The sequence below is a fragment of the Symphalangus syndactylus genome, chromosome 24 (genome assembly GCF_028878055.3).
Source record: "Symphalangus syndactylus isolate Jambi chromosome 24, NHGRI_mSymSyn1-v2.1_pri, whole genome shotgun sequence".
NCBI lineage: Eukaryota > Metazoa > Chordata > Mammalia > Primates > Hylobatidae > Symphalangus > Symphalangus syndactylus.
In genome coordinates, this window is record NC_072446.2 from 38,838,045 (window position 1) to 38,854,171 (window position 16,127).

Here is a 16,127-nt window from a genome sequence, read left to right on the forward strand (position 1 = left end):
CACCCAACTCCAAAGGCTTGTTTCTATGTTAGACTGCCTTTTGGATGGGCAAGAGGTCTGTTCAGACACAGCCAGAACTGGCACAGTGACAGAATATCTCCAGGGACAGTAAACTGTCAGTCAGGGTAGCATTGAGGGATTGTTGCAGATGCAAAACCCCCTACCTCCCTCTGCCAGAACTCAACAATGGACATCTCTGTGCCCTTCATAAAATTAAGTCATCACAGAATCTTTTCTCCCAATTATGCATTCCTTATCATGATTGGATATTCATGTTTGGTGACTTTTTTTTTTTTGTAAGCTAAGAATGTATGCTTATGGGAGGTGCTGTCTGTGGAATAAATAGGTTTAAATTATTTGTGTCACTTGTCAAACTTCTTAAGCATACTGTGCAGTGACAGAGAAATAATTCCTAACTTTCCCACTGGACTTAACTTTCCCACTGAGTTCCAGGGGTCTGTTTTACTTATAACTGTGTCCTCAGCACCTAGCACAATGTCTGACACATAATAGGTGCTCAGTAAGTATCTGTGGATTGAATGAAGTGAATTGACTTGTCCAAGGTCATGTTGACCAAGATTTCTGATTATACCCACCTGATTTAGAAGCCCATGCTATCACCTCTACACCACTCTGCTTCTTGGAAAGAACCAAGGCAAAGAGGTCTCCAGGTACAGGATTGTGGGCCCAAGAGATTGCATCCCCTCGAACTCCTCTAGTTTGGTTGGTGAAGGTGGTGATGGAAATAAGCACCTACGAACCAAGCCACTATCCACCATAATACCCTTTGGAAACTATACGTTATAATCTTGACAGCCCTGAGCCTGGCTTTTAGGGTATTTACAGAGGGTGGCAAGGGCAGGTCCTGGGTTTTGCAGTGGGACAAGTGAAGTTCTCATCTCAGTTCTGCTGTGTGACCTTGAGCTATGGGTGCCCCTCTCTGAGCCTCCTCCTTCCTGCACCATGTGGATAAACAAGCTTACTTACGGGATTATGGGGTTGAAAGGAGATCATCAATGGAAGTGGCTGCCCAGTGACTGTGGATTTTTTGGAAACTTTTTTGAAAACTGTTGACATTGAAAACAGCCTTATTGGGAGCTGCCAGGCTTAGGGCCAAGGGGCCTCATCTATCAGAGTTTTCTGCTTTCAAGTAGGTATTAATAGGTACAGAAGGCCCTTATCTCTTCCTCAGTTTCATGCTAGGAATGCTGGTCTTCACTTCTTTCTACTTCAGCAGGACCTGAGGGATTGTGGGAAGGAGGGCGCCTACTTCTACCTGGATGTGTACTTGAATACTCTGGGGCGGGCAGGACTTTGGAAAACCCCCAACCTCAGCCTCACCAAGCCTGAAAAATAACCTTTTCATCTACTTGGTAAACTTGGGAAATTTTGGGCCTCAAATTTCCGGCCGGGCGCGGTGGCTCACGCTTGTAATCCCAGCACTTTGGGAGGCCGAGGCGGGTGGATCACGAGGTCAGGAGATCGAGACCACGGTGAAACCCCGTCTCTACTAAAAATACAAAAAAAAAAAAAAAAAAAAAAATTAGCCAGGCGTGGTGGCGGGCGCCTGTAGTCCCAGCTACTTGGAGAGGCTGAGGCAGGAGAATGGCGTGAACCCGGGAGGCGGAGCTTGCAGTGAGCCGAGATCGCGCCACTGCACTCCAGCCTGGGCGACAGAGCGAGACTCTGTCTCAAAAAAAAAAAAAAAAAAAAATTTCCTCATCATAAAATGGAGCAATAATAATAGACATCTCTCCATGCCAGCCACCACAGTTATACCAGCACAATGCTTGGTATATAACAGGTGCTTAATAAGTGTTTGTTGAATGACTTGGGTTTGAGAGGGCTTTACACAAATGAATGTTAGTGTTACTGGGACCCTGTGGGAAGGTGCAAGGAAAGGACACTCTTTCCATCTGGAATGGGAATGTGCTGGTTTCTGTTGCCCTCTGCCAGCGCCTGGGTTGGTTGTTTAGAATGGGACCTACCTCTCAGCCTCTTAATGGAGAGGGGATGGGGAAGGGGGACAGGCAGAACTCAGGGCTGGGGATGCAGTGTAGGCCGAATTTGGTCACTGGTCAGCTTCACAGTTACTTTCTCCTGAAAGGGCCTCAGTTTTCCTATCCATACAGCAAGAGGCTTATGTGGTCTCTGTGGTCCCTTCTAGCTATGATACATTCTAGGATTTGCAATGAGTAATTTCAGAAACTACTCATTGGAGGGGAAAACAACTCCTGATTTCCTAAACCACCTCATAGTTTGTAAAACACTTTCCAATTCCTTATGCTTTTCATTCTCCTGGCAACCCTGGAAGGGGCCAGGGCAACGTCTGTGTGCCCATTTGAAACTAAGGGTGAGAAGCATCCTCAGGAGCTGTGATTTGAGGCTGTACCACTCATTTTGATTATACTGGTACACTAGTTTGCTTTCAAATGTGAGTATGCGTAAAAATAACCTGGAAGCTTGGTGAGGTGGCACACACCTGGAGTACCAGCTCTGCTGGAGGCTGAGGCAGGAGGATCTCTTGAGCCCAGGGGTTTGAGACTACCCTGGGCAACATAGTGAGACCTCGTCTATATAAAATAAATAGGAAAAAAAAAAATAAGATACTGGCTTTTCTAATTCCCTAAGTGTCAAAAAGAAAAAAAAAAAAAAAGAATAACAAACCACCTGGAAAGGGGACATGGCATTGTTAAAATGCAGATTCCTGGGCACCTAGAGATTTTAAATTGGCAGGGCCAGGGTGGGCCCAAAATTAGCAAGTGACCACGTGGTTCTGAAGCCAGTGGCCTAAGGACCACCCTTGCAGAACCGTGGTCTCCTTGTCACAGTCTAGGCAGCCTCTGGCTTAGCCTCTGTTTCTTTCATAACCTTTCTCAGCGCCTGCTCTGGGCCAGACCAGTGTTGGGAGGAGTCGTTACTGAGCTCCTAGATTGGCAGGGGAGGCAGATGGAGAAAAGGAGTGTGTATGGTCAGCACTGGAACAGAGACAGCAGTGGGCAATAGAGGAAGTGAGTAAATGCTTGGGAGGGCTCCCTAGAAGTGATGTGTTTTCTTTTTTTGTTTTAGAGACAGGATCTCGCTCTGTCGCCCAGGCTGGTGTGCAGTGGCATGATCATAGCTCACTGCAGCCTCGACTTCTCGGGCTCAAGCAATCCTCCCACCTTAGCCTCCCAAGTAGCTGGGACTACGGGCACAGGCCACCGTGCCTGGCTAATCTTTGTATTTTTTGTAGAGACGGGTCTTCACCATGTTGATCAGGCTGGTCTCAAACTCCTGGGCTTAGGCGATCCACCCCGCCAGCTGCTTACAGGGATTCCAGGGATGAGCCACCGCGCCCAGACGCCGCTTCATCGTATTGTAAACTTCTGTTACCTTTCTGTTCCCGTGTACCGGACTGTGAGCTCCTTAGGGCCACGAATTAAGGATGGGGCACAGAGTTAAGGATGGGGCACAGAGCAGGCTCTCCAAACGTTTGTTGAATGAGTGAGGGAATGAATAGTTCAAGCAGACGCTATACGTTGGCTGTTGGAGATTTTGGCTAAAATGGGACTTGCAGGAAAGCCCGACGTCCCCCTCGCCATTTCCAGGCACCGCTCTTCAGCTTGGGCTCTGGGTGAGCGGGATAGGGCTGGGTGCAGGATTAGGATAATGTCATGGGTGAGGCAAGTTGAGGATGGAAGAGGTGGCTGATGGCTGGGCTGTGGAACTGATGATCCCGAAAAGAAGAGGGGACAGTCTCTGGAAATCTAAGCTGAGGCTGTTGGGGGCTACAGGTTGAGGGTCACGTGCAGAAGAGAGGCTCTGTTCTGAACCTGCACTATAGAAAGGTCAGTGGGATGCGGGAGCGTCGGGGCGGGGCGGGGCCCGTGTTCCCATGTCCCCACGCCTCCAGCAGGGGACGCCCGGGCTGGGGGCGGGGAGTCAGACCGCGCCTGGCACTATCAGGACAAAGCCTGCGCGCGCCCCGCCCCGCCATTGGCCGCACCGCCCCGCGCCGCCGCCCCATCCCGCCCCTAGCCACCGGGTCTGGCGCGCTAAAGCCAATAGGAGCCGCCGCCGTTGTTCCCGTCACGGCCCGGGCAGCCAATTGTGGCGGCGCTCGGCGGCTCGTGGCTCTTTCGCGGCAAAAAGGATTTGGCGCGTAAAAGTGGCCGGGACTTTGCAGGCAGCGGCGGCCGGGGGCGGAGCGGGATCGAGCCCTCGCCGGGGCCTGCCGCCATGGGCCCGCGCCGCCGCCGCCGCCTGTCACCCGGGCCGCGCGGGCCGTAAGCGTCATGGCCTTGGCCGGGGCCCCTGCGGGCGGCCCATGCGCGCCGGCGCTGGAGGCCCTGCTCGGGGCCGGCGCGCTGCGGCTGCTCGACTCCTCGCAGATCGTCATCATCTCCGCCGCGCAGGACGCCAGCGCCCCGCCGGCTCCCACCGGCCCCACGGCGCCCGCCGCCGGCCCCTGCGACCCTGACCTGCTGCTCTTCGCCACACCGCAGGCGCCCCGGCCCACAACCAGTGCGCCGCGCCCCGCGCTCGGCCGCCCGCCGGTACGGACCCCAGGGACGCCGCGCCGACAGCGCCGCCTGTGCCCCCCGCGCAGACCCGGGGGGGCGCCGTATTTGGCCTGGAGGCGGCAGGGGGCGGGGGAGGGGTTGACTGAGGCGCCCAGGCTGGGCGGTGCAGAGCCGGGGTTGGGCCTCCGGGCCCCGCCCTGGGGTGCGGGGTGACCCCGGGCCGGTCCCTGTTTGCTCCTCTGTGCCCTGGGCCTCAGCTTCCTCACCGGAGCCTCCCCAGCGTCGGACTCAGTGATAATAATAGCCCACGTGTATTCAACTGGCGTTTACTGCATGCCAGGCCTTTGGCCGACTTCAAACCAGCTAAAACTCACAACCTCGCTGTGAGCTGTGTTGTCACTGTGCCCATCTGACGGAGGAGGAACTGAGGCGCAGAGAGGGAAACTGACTTGCTCCTGGTCACACGGCTGCAGGTGGTGGGGCTGGGATTTGAACTGAGGCCTGCTGGCTTCAGCTCAGAATTTGCATCTCGGTAGTGAGCACAGCTGCTAGGGGAAGTGAAGGCGGGGCGGAGGAAGGTCCTGGGGCCTAACCGTTGGTGAGCCATTGAGGAGACCCTCCTTCCTGCCTCGATGCTGACTGCCAGGTGCAGGCCTGGCCAGCCAGGCCTCTGGGGACAGCCCTCCTGGCTGGGAGGCCTTCTCTGCAGGGGCGGGGCAGCTGGACCAGCTGCTGATCCCCTCCCTCTGCCTGTCCTTCCATCTGCCACCCTCCACCCTCCCAAACCCTGGTTGCCATGGAACCTTATTAATCAGGCAGGCCGACCCCTGAGTCTCTGTAGAAGGACTAGATGGGCTGGGCCTCTGGGAGCTGGAGAGGAGGCCCCCAGTGCCAGGAGAGAAAATGTCTCCGGGAGATCCTTTAATAAAGCCCTCCCTGATCGCTGAGCTCAAGACGAATTCAGACTGGGGGGCCCAGAAGAGGCGGCTGAATTCCAGTGGGAGAAGGGATTGGAGGTGTAGAAGCCTGGAGCTGGGACCTGTGGGGCGCAGGGCAGGGTGTGGAGACCAGTTTGACTGGCGCAGCCTATGGGTGAAGTTGGAGCTCTGGTGTGCAGGCGGGGTCTGGCCAGGCAGGATGGGGTCTCAGCAGGGAGCTTGGAGCAAGTGGGACGGGTGAGGCAGGACTCAGGGCAAGGAGGTAGAAGCTGCCTAACTGCTGATGGGGATGTGGGTGGCAGCTGGTCCCTGAGGCATCCTGAGGAGGCTCCCCCAACCCCCTTGGCCCCATGCCCAGTGCCGCCTTCCGGAATCACCACAATACTAATAATAATAACAATGGCAGCCACCATTGTTTTGAGGATGTCTTGTGTGCCAGGCTCTGTGCCAAGCACTTTACCTAATTAACTCATTTAACCCCATCAGCAGCAGTCCCTTTTTACAGATTGGGAAGCTGAGGCCTAGAGATGTTAGAATCTTCCCATGTCATTCTGCTCTTGAGTGGGGAGACCAGTCTGCATTTCCTGTGAGGTTGACCTTTGGGATGCCTTGCTTCCTGGGGATGCTGATACAGGTTGAAGAAAGGGCAGGAAGGGCTTTTAGGGGCCCTTCCTCTTAATGAGTGGGTGGGAGGGGGTTATACCAGGGGTAGGCCAGGTAGCCTGTCTCCTCTACTCCAGGGGCCTGTTCCTGTGGGTACCACTTGGGACCTGGGCAAGCATCTTCCATTCAGCTGTGTGACAAGCATATAGAAGGCTCAGGTGTGCAGAAACCTAACGGAATGTGAGGGTCTTGTCCTCAAAGAACTGAACAGGATTATGGGTTCTAGGATCAAAGGGAGGGACAGGGGCAAAGAAAAATGCCCTTCACTCCACCTGTCAGGGGCAGGCTCATTGGCCTGGACATTCCATTCATTCAACAGTTGTTGAGTTAGTGAATGCCCAGGAGGCACTAGGCCCAGAGACAAGGAGCCCCGGCCCCCAGTGTACTTAAGTGCCAGGAGGCTGGCACCATTCTGGAACTGAAGTCCAGAAAGTCCACAGGTTCGGCTTTTGGCCCCTCTGCACTGGCATTTGTCTGGCACAGTCCTTGAAATAAGCTACAGGCTTAGCTTCTATACCAGCAGGCATTCGTTGAACACCTTCTGTATACAAGGCTCTGTGCAATTCAGCCATTCCTCTTGGCCCTGCCTGTCCACTTCCACAAACTCGAGTATTATAACTATAATACATGTTTACTGTAGAAAACTTAACTTTTTTTTTTTTTTTTTTGGAGACAGGGTCTCATTCTGTTACCCAGGCTGGAGTGCAGTGGCGTGATTGCGGCTCACTGCAACCTCTGCCTCCCAGGTTCAAGCTGTTCTGTGCCTCAGCCTCCCAAGTAGCTGGGATCACAGGCGTGTACCACCATGCCCAGCCAATTTTTGTATTTTTAGTAGAGAGAGGGTCTTGCCATGTTGCCCAGGCTGGTCTTGAACTCCTGAGTTCAGGCAATCTGACTGTCTCAGCCTCTCAAAGTGCTGGGATTACAGGTGTGAGTCACCATGCCCAGCTGAAAACTTAACTTTTTTTTTTTTTTTTTTTTTTTCGAGATGAAGTCTCGCACTGTCACCTAGGCTGGAGTGCAGTGGTGCCAGCTCGGCTCACCGCGACCTCCGCCTCCTGGGTTCAAGCGATTCTCCTGCCTCAGCCTCCCGAGTAGCTGGGACTACAGGCGTGCACCACCATACCCGGCTAATTTTTGTATTTTTGGTAGAGATGGGGTTTCACCATATTGGTCAGGCTGGTCTTGAACTCCTGACCTCAAGTGATCTGCCCGCCTCGGCCTCCCAAAGTGCCCGGATTACAGGCATGAGTCATTGCACCTGGCCAAAAACTTAACTCTTAAGAAACTAGAAAGTTGATGGCAGGATCCCAGCCCTATTCATTTTTTTCCTTTTTTTTCCCCTAAGGCTATTTTTGTTTGTGGTGGTTGTGACAGTTTTTGTTTTTTAAAGTTTTAAAAATTGTAGTTTTTCCTGTATCATTCACACTGTTCAGATATGGCACTGGTCTCCCACATTCCTCCCAGAGGCTGCCCTGAAATGTATTCTATAATAATAGAAACTGAAACAGAGAAAAGTTTCATGAGCTTTTTAATCCAAAAGGGATCATATAAATATATCACCCCATGACAATGTTGCTTGTCTGTATGTATGAGGGGATTCTTGTCAACCTGCCTCGGTCCTTGACAGCTGCGTGGTGTTCAAGGGGCTAAACAAACCACAGCTTTCATGACCCCCTTCATGGATGGGTGTTTAAGTCATCCAGATTTTTTCAGCAGTGAATGTCTTCACGCCTGCGTTTCGGGGCCCCTCTGCCAGTGTTTATCTAGGGAGAAGTGGCAGAAATGGCATCCACTCAAGCCTTTGTTTCAGGGTGTGGCACTGACCTGCTTTCAGGGGTGGACAAGGGCGGGGATCCCAGGGAGAAGGCAAGGGGTGCAGATGGCAGGAGCATGCTAGGGTTTGGGCCCCAGGGGCGAGTATGGAGGGGGGTACATTCTGGCTGGACTCTGGGGAGGTGGGGCATGTGGCGAGTATGAGTGTGGGCTCTGTACCAGCCTGCTAGGGTGCAAGTCCTGGGTCCACCTCTCACTGTGTGGCCTCTCAGGTGGAGGCTATCATAGCACCTGCCAAAAGGTGGCCGGAGGGTTGCAGGGGAAGCAGTTGAGTATGCAGTGCTTAGAGCACAGTAGCTCTTCTTTCCCCTGGGTGCCTTCAAAAGTCAGTGAATGTGCACAAGAGGGAGTGGTTCATCAGCATGGGGGGCTTCATTCAGCAAACATTTGTTGATGCCAGGCTCCATGGCAGACACTATGGATTCTCAGGTGATTCAGACGCCCCTGAGGGTGAGACAGATACATCTGCAGAAATGTGTAGGGAGAGACAGAATATGGCAAAAGGTCGGGTTTGAGGCAGTTCAGAGGGAGAAGAGGTGACATCTCCTAGCTGATGGGTAAGGTTTCTGCCCACAGAGGTAGAGGGAGCAGGCGCGAAGTGGGGAGGGTGGGAGGGAGGCAAGGGCAGTCCAGATTTCTGGGAAAACGTGACTCGGGTTTCTCTAGAGAAGCAGTGGCAGATGAGAGTATGAAGGCAATGGGGAGCTGGAGGAAGGCCTTAAGCAGGGGCGGCAGCATGATAAGGTTTGTAGGAGGACTGGCTGCAGCAGAGGCAGGGAGACCAGTGTGGAGTCTGCTCAGCAGCCCACGGGGGAGGTGGTGATCGCCGTGGTGATGAGTTCTTGGCAGCTGCATGTGAGGAGGGTGACAGGTGGGTCTGAATACAACTCTAGCTCAGGAAACCGTGTGGATGGTGGAGGGGAAGATCAGTCTGGTTTTGGTCTGGGTGCTTTTGAGCAGCCTGTGAGACCTCCAGGATGGTCCTGATCCTGGAGTGTCTGAACTAAGCCAGAGTGCTTAGAGCTTGGGTTCTTCCTCAGACCGTCTTGGGTACAAATCCTGGGTCTACCGCGTCCCGGGCCTCCCTGGGCTTCAGTTGCCTTATCTGGAAAATGGGGCCATTTTTATACTGCCAGTCCATTGAATGGAATGAACTAATGGATGCAAGGAACTTGATGAGCACCAGCTGCTACCATGCATGTAGATTAGTCAAAAACCAGAGAGAAGGTGATTTGGCCAAGGGACCTGTGTAATCAGTGGCTTAGCTGGGCATGGTGGCTGAGTAGCCCCAGCACGACTGTAGTGAAGGCTGAGGTGGGAGGATTGCTTGAGCCCAGGAGTTTGAGACCGGTCTGGGCAACATAGGGAGACGCCATCTCTACGAGAAATAGAAAAGTTAGCTGGTCTTGGTGGTGTGCTCCTGTGGTCCCAGCTGTTTGGAAGGCTGAGGTGGGAGGATTGCTTGAGCCCAGGAGTTTGAGACCGGTCTGGGCAACATAGGGAGACGCCATCTCTACGAGAAATAGAAAAGTTAGCTGGTCTTGGTGGTGTGCTCCTGTGGTCCCAGCTGTTTGGAAGGCTGAGGTGGGAGGATTGCTTGAGCCCAGGAGTTTGAGACCGGTCTGGGCAACATAGGGAGACGCCATCTCTACGAGAAATAGAAAAGTTAGCTGGTCTTGGTGGTGTGCTCCTGTGGTCCCAGCTGTTTGGAAGGCTGAGATGGGAGGATTGCTTGAGCCCAGGAGTTTGAGACCGGTCTGGGCAACATAGGGAGACGCCATCTCTACGAGAAATAGAAAAGTTAGCTGGTCTTGGTGGTGTGCTCCTGTGGTCCCAGCTGTTTGGAAGGCTGAGGTGGGAGGATTGCTTGAGCCCAGGAGTTTGAGACCGGTCTGGGCAACATAGGGAGACGCCATCTCTACGAGAAATAGAAAAGTTAGCTGGTCTTGGTGGTGTGCTCCTGTGGTCCCAGCTGTTTGGAAGGCTGAGGTGGGAGGATTGCTTGAGCCCAGGAGTTTGAGACCGGTCTGGGCAACATAGGGAGACGCCATCTCTACGAGAAATAGAAAAGTTAGCTGGTCTTGGTGGTGTGCTCCTGTGGTCCCAGCTGTTTGGAAGGCTGAGGTGGGAGGATTGCTTGAGCCCAGGAAGTCTAGTTGTGATCATACCAGTGCACTCCAGCATAGGCAACAGAGTGATGCCCTGTCTAAAAAGAAAAAGGTGCCTTAAAACAACAAACATTTATTATATAGTTTTTATGGGTCAGGAATTCTGGGAAGACTTATCCAGCTCTGGCTTGGGGTCTCTGGAGATTCAGCCAGTGTTTGGGTTCTGGCTGCTAACAGAAGTTGTGACTAAGTGTTGCTGTTGGGAGGAGGCCATGGTTTCTTGCCCATCATTAGGGCTACTTGAGTGCCCCTATGACATGGCAGAGTAAGTGACCCAATAAAGAGCAAGGAGGAACCTCCAACGCCTCTGACCCAGTCTCAAAAGTGACAGGCCATCCCTTCCACCACATTCCATTCATTCATCCCCAGAAGCAAGTTACCAGATCTGGCTCATAAGGGGAGGAGAATTAGGGTTCATCTTTTGAAGGAGAAGGATCAAAAAGTTTGCGGATGTGTTTTAAATCCACTGCTAGACCCCAGAGAAGTGGTGAAAATTGAATGTCCTGTGTGGTAGGACTGTGATTCTCAGGCTGTGTCCCCTCTGATCTCCCTCAGTCACACACTCAGGCATCCTGCTAGAGAAACTGAGGCGAGGGTAGCCCAGAGGCACCCAGCCTTCAGCCAGGTCTCTTCTGGCCTCACTCCTGGTTACTGGGCATCCTCCCGTTTTCGCCACAGGTGAAGCGGAGGCTGGACCTGGAAACTGACCATCAGTACCTGGCCGAGAGCAGTGGGCCAGCTCGGGGCAGAGGCCGCCATCCAGGAAAAGGTACCTATGGAGCTTGGGCTGGGCAGGCCCCCTGTGACCAGGCCCAGGTTAGGGGTGTAAACAGACAAACATGCTTGCAAGCTAACGTCTGGCTTGTCGGGCTTGAGCCAGGCCTCGGAGAACCCTGATGGGCAGTTGGAGTGGCCACCTGGCTTGGTTTCTCCAGGCTCTGAGGGGTGAGGAGCTCCCCAGCCGGAAGAAGAATGCTGTGGTTGGCCTTGCCAAGGGGAAGGAGCTGGCTGTCCCCCGGCCCCCATCATCCTGCTGCCTTGCACTGCCAGAGTGGCAGGCCTGGCTGGAAGTGGGGGTGGATGCTGAAGGGCCCTGTCTTGCCTGACCACACCCCCGCAGGTGTGAAATCCCCGGGGGAGAAGTCACGCTATGAGACCTCACTGAATCTGACCACCAAGCGCTTCCTGGAGCTGCTGAGCCGCTCGGCTGACGGTGTCGTCGACCTGAACTGGGCTGCTGAGGTGCTGAAAGTGCAGAAGCGACGCATCTATGACATCACCAACGTCCTCGAGGGCATCCAGCTCATTGCCAAGAAGTCCAAGAACCACATCCAGTGGCTGTAGGTACCGGCCACACAGGAGGGCAGGCACACCTGCCCATACCAGCCTGGAGGAGCTGGTAGTAATACCCACTGTGGCTGCCTGCATCTTATAGCTGGGGAAACGGGCTCAGAGAGGAGAGGTAGCTTCCCTGAGATGATAGATGGTAAAAAGCACACAAATCTTACATATCCACCTCAGTTGCAGCTTTACTTTTTTCTTTTTTAGATGGAGTTTCACTCTGTCACCCAGGCTGGAATGCAGTGGTGCAATCTCAGCTCACTGCAACCTCCACCTCCCAGGTTCAGGTGCTTCTCCTGCCTCAGCCTCCTGAATAGCTGGGGATACAGGCTCCTGCCACCATGCCCAGCTACTTTTTGTATTTGTAGTAGAAATGGGGTTTCACCACATTGGCCAGTCTGGTCTCCAACTCCTGATCTCAGGTGATCCGCCTGCCTCAGCCTCCCAAAGTGCTGGGATTACAGGTGTGAGCCTCCGTGCCCGGCGCAGCTTTACGTGTTTATTCATCTGGGTTGCCACCATTCAGATCAAGATAAGAGCATTTTCAACACCCCAGAAGGTTCTCTCATTGCCAACCCCTCACACCGCCAGGTCACCACTCTCCTGGCTTCTCATGCCCTCGGTGAGATCTGTCTGGCATAGATGTTTTATTGTTTTATTTTCCCCCTCTCGCCTTCGCCCCAGTCATCCTGCTGCTACTCTTTCTTTGATACCTGCTGTTTCATTTTTTGGTAGATCATTCCATTCTGCATCTTTTGTGGTTTTTTGGGTGGAGGGGGGTGGTTTGAGACAGGGTGTTGCATCTGTTGCCCAGGCTGGAGTATGGAGGCACAAATACAGCTCACTGCAGCCTCAACCTCCTGGGCTCAAGCCCCGTACCTGTAGCTAGGACTACAAGTACATGCCACCATGTCTGGCTAATTTCTTTGATTTTGTGTCGAGGTGGGGTCTCACTGTGTTGCCCAGGCTGGCCTCAAACTCCTGAGGCTCAAGCAATCCTCTGGCCTCAGCCTCCCAAAGTGCTGGGATTATAGGTATAAGCCACCAAGCCCAGCCTTTTTTTTTTTCATTTGACAGCATGTCTTGGAAATGCTGTGTGTGTGTGTGTGTGTGTGTGTGTGTGTGTGTGTGTGTGTGTGTGATCGTGGCATGTCAGTCCCATCATTTGTTTATCCCGCCCTGGTTGAGGGACATGTAGGTGTTTATATTTGGGCCAGACTTCAAGCCCATGACCCTCTGATTTGGAGCCCAGCTGAGGAGCCAGACCCAGAGAGAAGCAAGGGCTTGCCTGGGCCTCACAGAACAGAGGCAGCAGCAGACTCTGTCCTGAGGCCCAAGGCTCCTGGCCAGAGGGGCCAATCGCTGTTAACCCTACCCTCCCTGGTGCCTCCCCACAGGGGCAGTCACACCACAGTGGGCGTCGGTGGGCGGCTTGAGGGGTTGACCCAGGACCTCCGGCAGCTGCAGGAGAGCGAGCAGCAGCTGGACCACCTGATGAATATCTGTACTACGCAGCTGCGCCTCCTCTCCGAGGACACTGACAGCCAGCGATATCCTTGGATTGGCCGTAGGGTGTGGAAGGCAGGCTTAGCAGGCAGGGGCTCCACCCAAGTGGGACTAGAGAGGCTTGGATTCAGGGGAGGGCTGTGGTTTTGGTTGCAAGTCCTGGCTCAGCATTTTCTCACTGTTGTGACACTGGATAAATTGCTTAACCTCTCTGGGCCTCGGTTTTATCTATAAAAGGGGAATAATAATATCCAATTCTGAAACTGTACAGATTAAAAAAAAGTGGCTAGGTGCGGTGGCTCATGCCTGTAATCTTAGTGCTTCAAGAGGCTGAGGTGGGAGGATCACTTGAGCCCAGGAGTTCGGGGCTGCAGTGAGCTCTGGTTGAGCCACATCACTCCAGCCTGGGTGACATAGCGAGACCCTGCTTCTAAAAAATAAATAAATTCCCAGCACCAGGCCTGGAGTTGTGTTGAACATTTTACGTGGAATCGTTCCCAGTAGCCATTATCATTACCTTGGGATTCAGTGGGTGGAGTGATTCCATTATACAGATGTGGAACTTGAAACTCAGGAGTGAGGTAGGTTTTGGGTGGGTAGGAGGTTGGGAGGACAGGAGTGACTAGGCAGGTGTGAGCCCTGCCTTGTGAGCTGTTGGAGTGAGCGACCCCCTACAAGTCAAAGGTCATGTGGTCCTTGACTCTGCCAACCCTGGCCTACGTGACGTGTCAGGACCTTCGTAGCATTGCAGACCCTGCAGAGCAGATGGTTATGGTGATCAAAGCCCCTCCCGAGACCCAGCTCCAAGCCGTGGACTCTTCGGAGGTGAGATCTGGGAACTCCGAGCCCAACTGGGCTGGGCTGGGCTGGGCTGGTGGTCGCCTGAGCTTCAGTTTACCCTGCCTGCTGCTTCTACCCAGACCTTTCAGATCTCCCTTAAGAGCAAACAAGGCCCCATCGATGTTTTCCTGTGCCCTGAGGAGACCGTAGGTGGGATCAGCCCTGGGAAGACCCCGTCCCAGGAGGCCACTTTTGAGGAGGAGAACAGGGCCACTGACTCTGCCACCATAGTGTCACCACCACCATCATCTCCCCCCTCATCCCTCACCACAGATCCCAGCCAGTCTCTACTCAGCCTGGAGCAAGGTGGGTGATGAGTAGATGGGTGGGGTGGGGCAGGGCCCCTCTTCTGGGGGGTGGGCAGGCACGACAGCCCCTGCCTTCCTCCCTGCTGGGGCATCCCCGGCCTGTGATGCTCCCCGTCTCCCCAGAACCGCTGTTGTCCCGGATGGGCAGCCTGCGGGCTCCCGTGGACGAGGACCGCCTGTCCCCGCTGGTGGCGGCTGACTCGCTCCTGGAGCATGTGCGGGAGGACTTCTCCGGTCTCCTCCCTGAGGAGTTCATCAGCCTTTCCCCACCCCACGAGGCCCTCGACTACCACTTCGGCCTCGAGGAGGGCGAGGGCATCAGAGACCTCTTCGACTGTGACTTTGGGGACCTCACCCCTCTGGATTTCTGACAGGGCTTGGAGGGACCAGGGTTTCCAGAGATGCTCACCTTGTCTCTGCAGCCCTGGAGCCCCCTGTCCCTGGCCGTCCTCCCAGCCTGTTTGGAAACATTTAATTTATACCCCTCTCTCCTGTCTCCAGAAGCTTCTAGCTCTGGGGTCTGGCTACCGCTAGGAGGCTGAGCAAGCCAGGAAGGGAAGGAGTCTGTGTGGTGTGTATGTGCATGCAGCCTACACCCACACGTGTATACTGGGGGTGAATGTGTGTGAGCATGTGTGTGTGCATGTACCGGGGAATGAAGGTGAACATACACCTCTGTGTGTGCACTGCAGACACGCCCCAGTGTGTCCACATGTGTGTGCATGAGTCCATGTGTGCGCGTGGGGGGCTCTAACTGCACTTTCGGCCCTTTTGCTCTGGGGGTCCCACAAGGCCCAGGGCAGTGCCTGCTCCCAGAATCTGGTGCTCTGACCAGGCCAGGTGGGGAGGCTTTGGCTGGCTGGGCTTGTAGGACGGTGAGAGCACTTCTGTCTTAAAGGTTTTTTCTGATTGAAGCTTTAATGGAGCGTTATTTATTTATCGAGGCCTCTTTGGCGAGCCTGGGGAATCAGCAAAGGGGAGGAGGGGTGTGGGGTTGATACCCCAACTCCCTCTACCCTTGAGCAAGGGCAGGGGTCCCTGAGCTGTTCTTCTGCCCCACACCGAAGGAACTGAGGCCTGGGTGATTTATTTATTGGGAAAGTGAGGGAGGGAGACAGACTGACTGACAGCCATGGGTGGTCGGATGGTGGGGTGGGCCCTCTCCAGGGGGCCAGTTCAGGGCCCCAGCTGCCCCCCAGGATGGATATGAGATGGGAGAGGTGAGTGGGGGACCTTCACTGATGTGGGCAGGAGGGGTGGTGAAGGCCTCCCCAGCCCAGACCCTGTGGTCCCTCCTGCAGTGTCTGAAGCGCCTGCCTCCCCACTGCTCTGCCCCACCCTCCAATCTGCACTTTGATTTGCTTCCTAACAGCTCTGTTCCCTCCTGCTTTGGTTTTAATAAATATTTTGATGACGTTTGGGCCGGGTTTTGGGACTCTGTTGGGAACATTTTGGGGCGGGAGAGGCCAAGGTTGCTGGGGGAAATGCCCATTCTTCACTTCCCTTCTCCCCGTCCGTGCCCAATTTGATTTGAGCCTCATAACTCAAAGAAAGGTCAGCTTCATCGCTATTTTGGTCCTAACTCAAAAGCAGATCCAGTAAAGGTTTTTGTTGTAGAAAGCCAAGAATGCTATTCAGTGCCGCCCGAAGGGCAGAGTAATGAGTGGCCTCTTCTTTCCCCAGCCCCAGAGGCCACTCTGCTCAGTTTGCTGTCTTCCTTCCAGATGTTTCTGGACATTAGTAAACATGTAACAAATACAGTGGACTGGTTCTGTGTCAGGTATTTAACAGTTCTGGAGACACGGGTGTTACCTCCCTTCATGGTGCTCTCAGAGTCTGAAAGAGGAGATCTGCATACATGAGAAAATCAGGAAAGGCTTTCTGGAATGGGTGGTGCTTAAGCTGAGCGCTGTAAAATAAGTAGGAGTTAACCAGAGGAAGAAAACACCAAGCAGAGGACACGATGGGCAAATGCCTTGGGCAGGAGGGAGCGGGACAGAGGACCGGAGAGAAAGCAGTGTG

General features: G+C 54.0%; 1 protein-coding gene across 1 annotated transcript; it reads left to right on the forward strand.

Annotated features, from left to right (window-relative positions):
• Window positions 1-4,141: 4,141 nt before the first annotated feature.
• Window positions 4,142-15,523, forward strand: E2F1 (E2F transcription factor 1). The gene is made up of 7 exons (XM_055266472.2): window positions 4,142-4,538; window positions 10,789-10,879; window positions 11,231-11,450; window positions 12,849-13,001; window positions 13,668-13,782; window positions 13,878-14,103; window positions 14,229-15,523. The coding sequence occupies exons 1-7, from the start codon at window positions 4,278-4,280 to the stop codon at window positions 14,474-14,476; spliced, it is 1,314 nt and encodes a 437-aa protein (XP_055122447.1). The 5' UTR covers window positions 4,142-4,277; the 3' UTR covers window positions 14,477-15,523.
• The last annotated feature ends 604 nt before the right edge of the window (window positions 15,524-16,127 follow it).

Coding starts and splice junctions, on each gene's coding strand:
- E2F1 (XM_055266472.2), top strand. CDS start 4,278: ATGGCCTTGGCCGGGGCCCCTGCGGGCGGCCCATGCGCGCCGGCGCTG. Junction 4,539..10,788: donor CCGCGCTCGGCCGCCCGCCG/GTACGGACCCCA, acceptor TTTTCGCCACAG/GTGAAGCGGAGGCTGGACCT. Junction 11,451..12,848: donor AAGAACCACATCCAGTGGCT/GTAGGTACCGGC, acceptor GCCTCCCCACAG/GGGCAGTCACACCACAGTGG.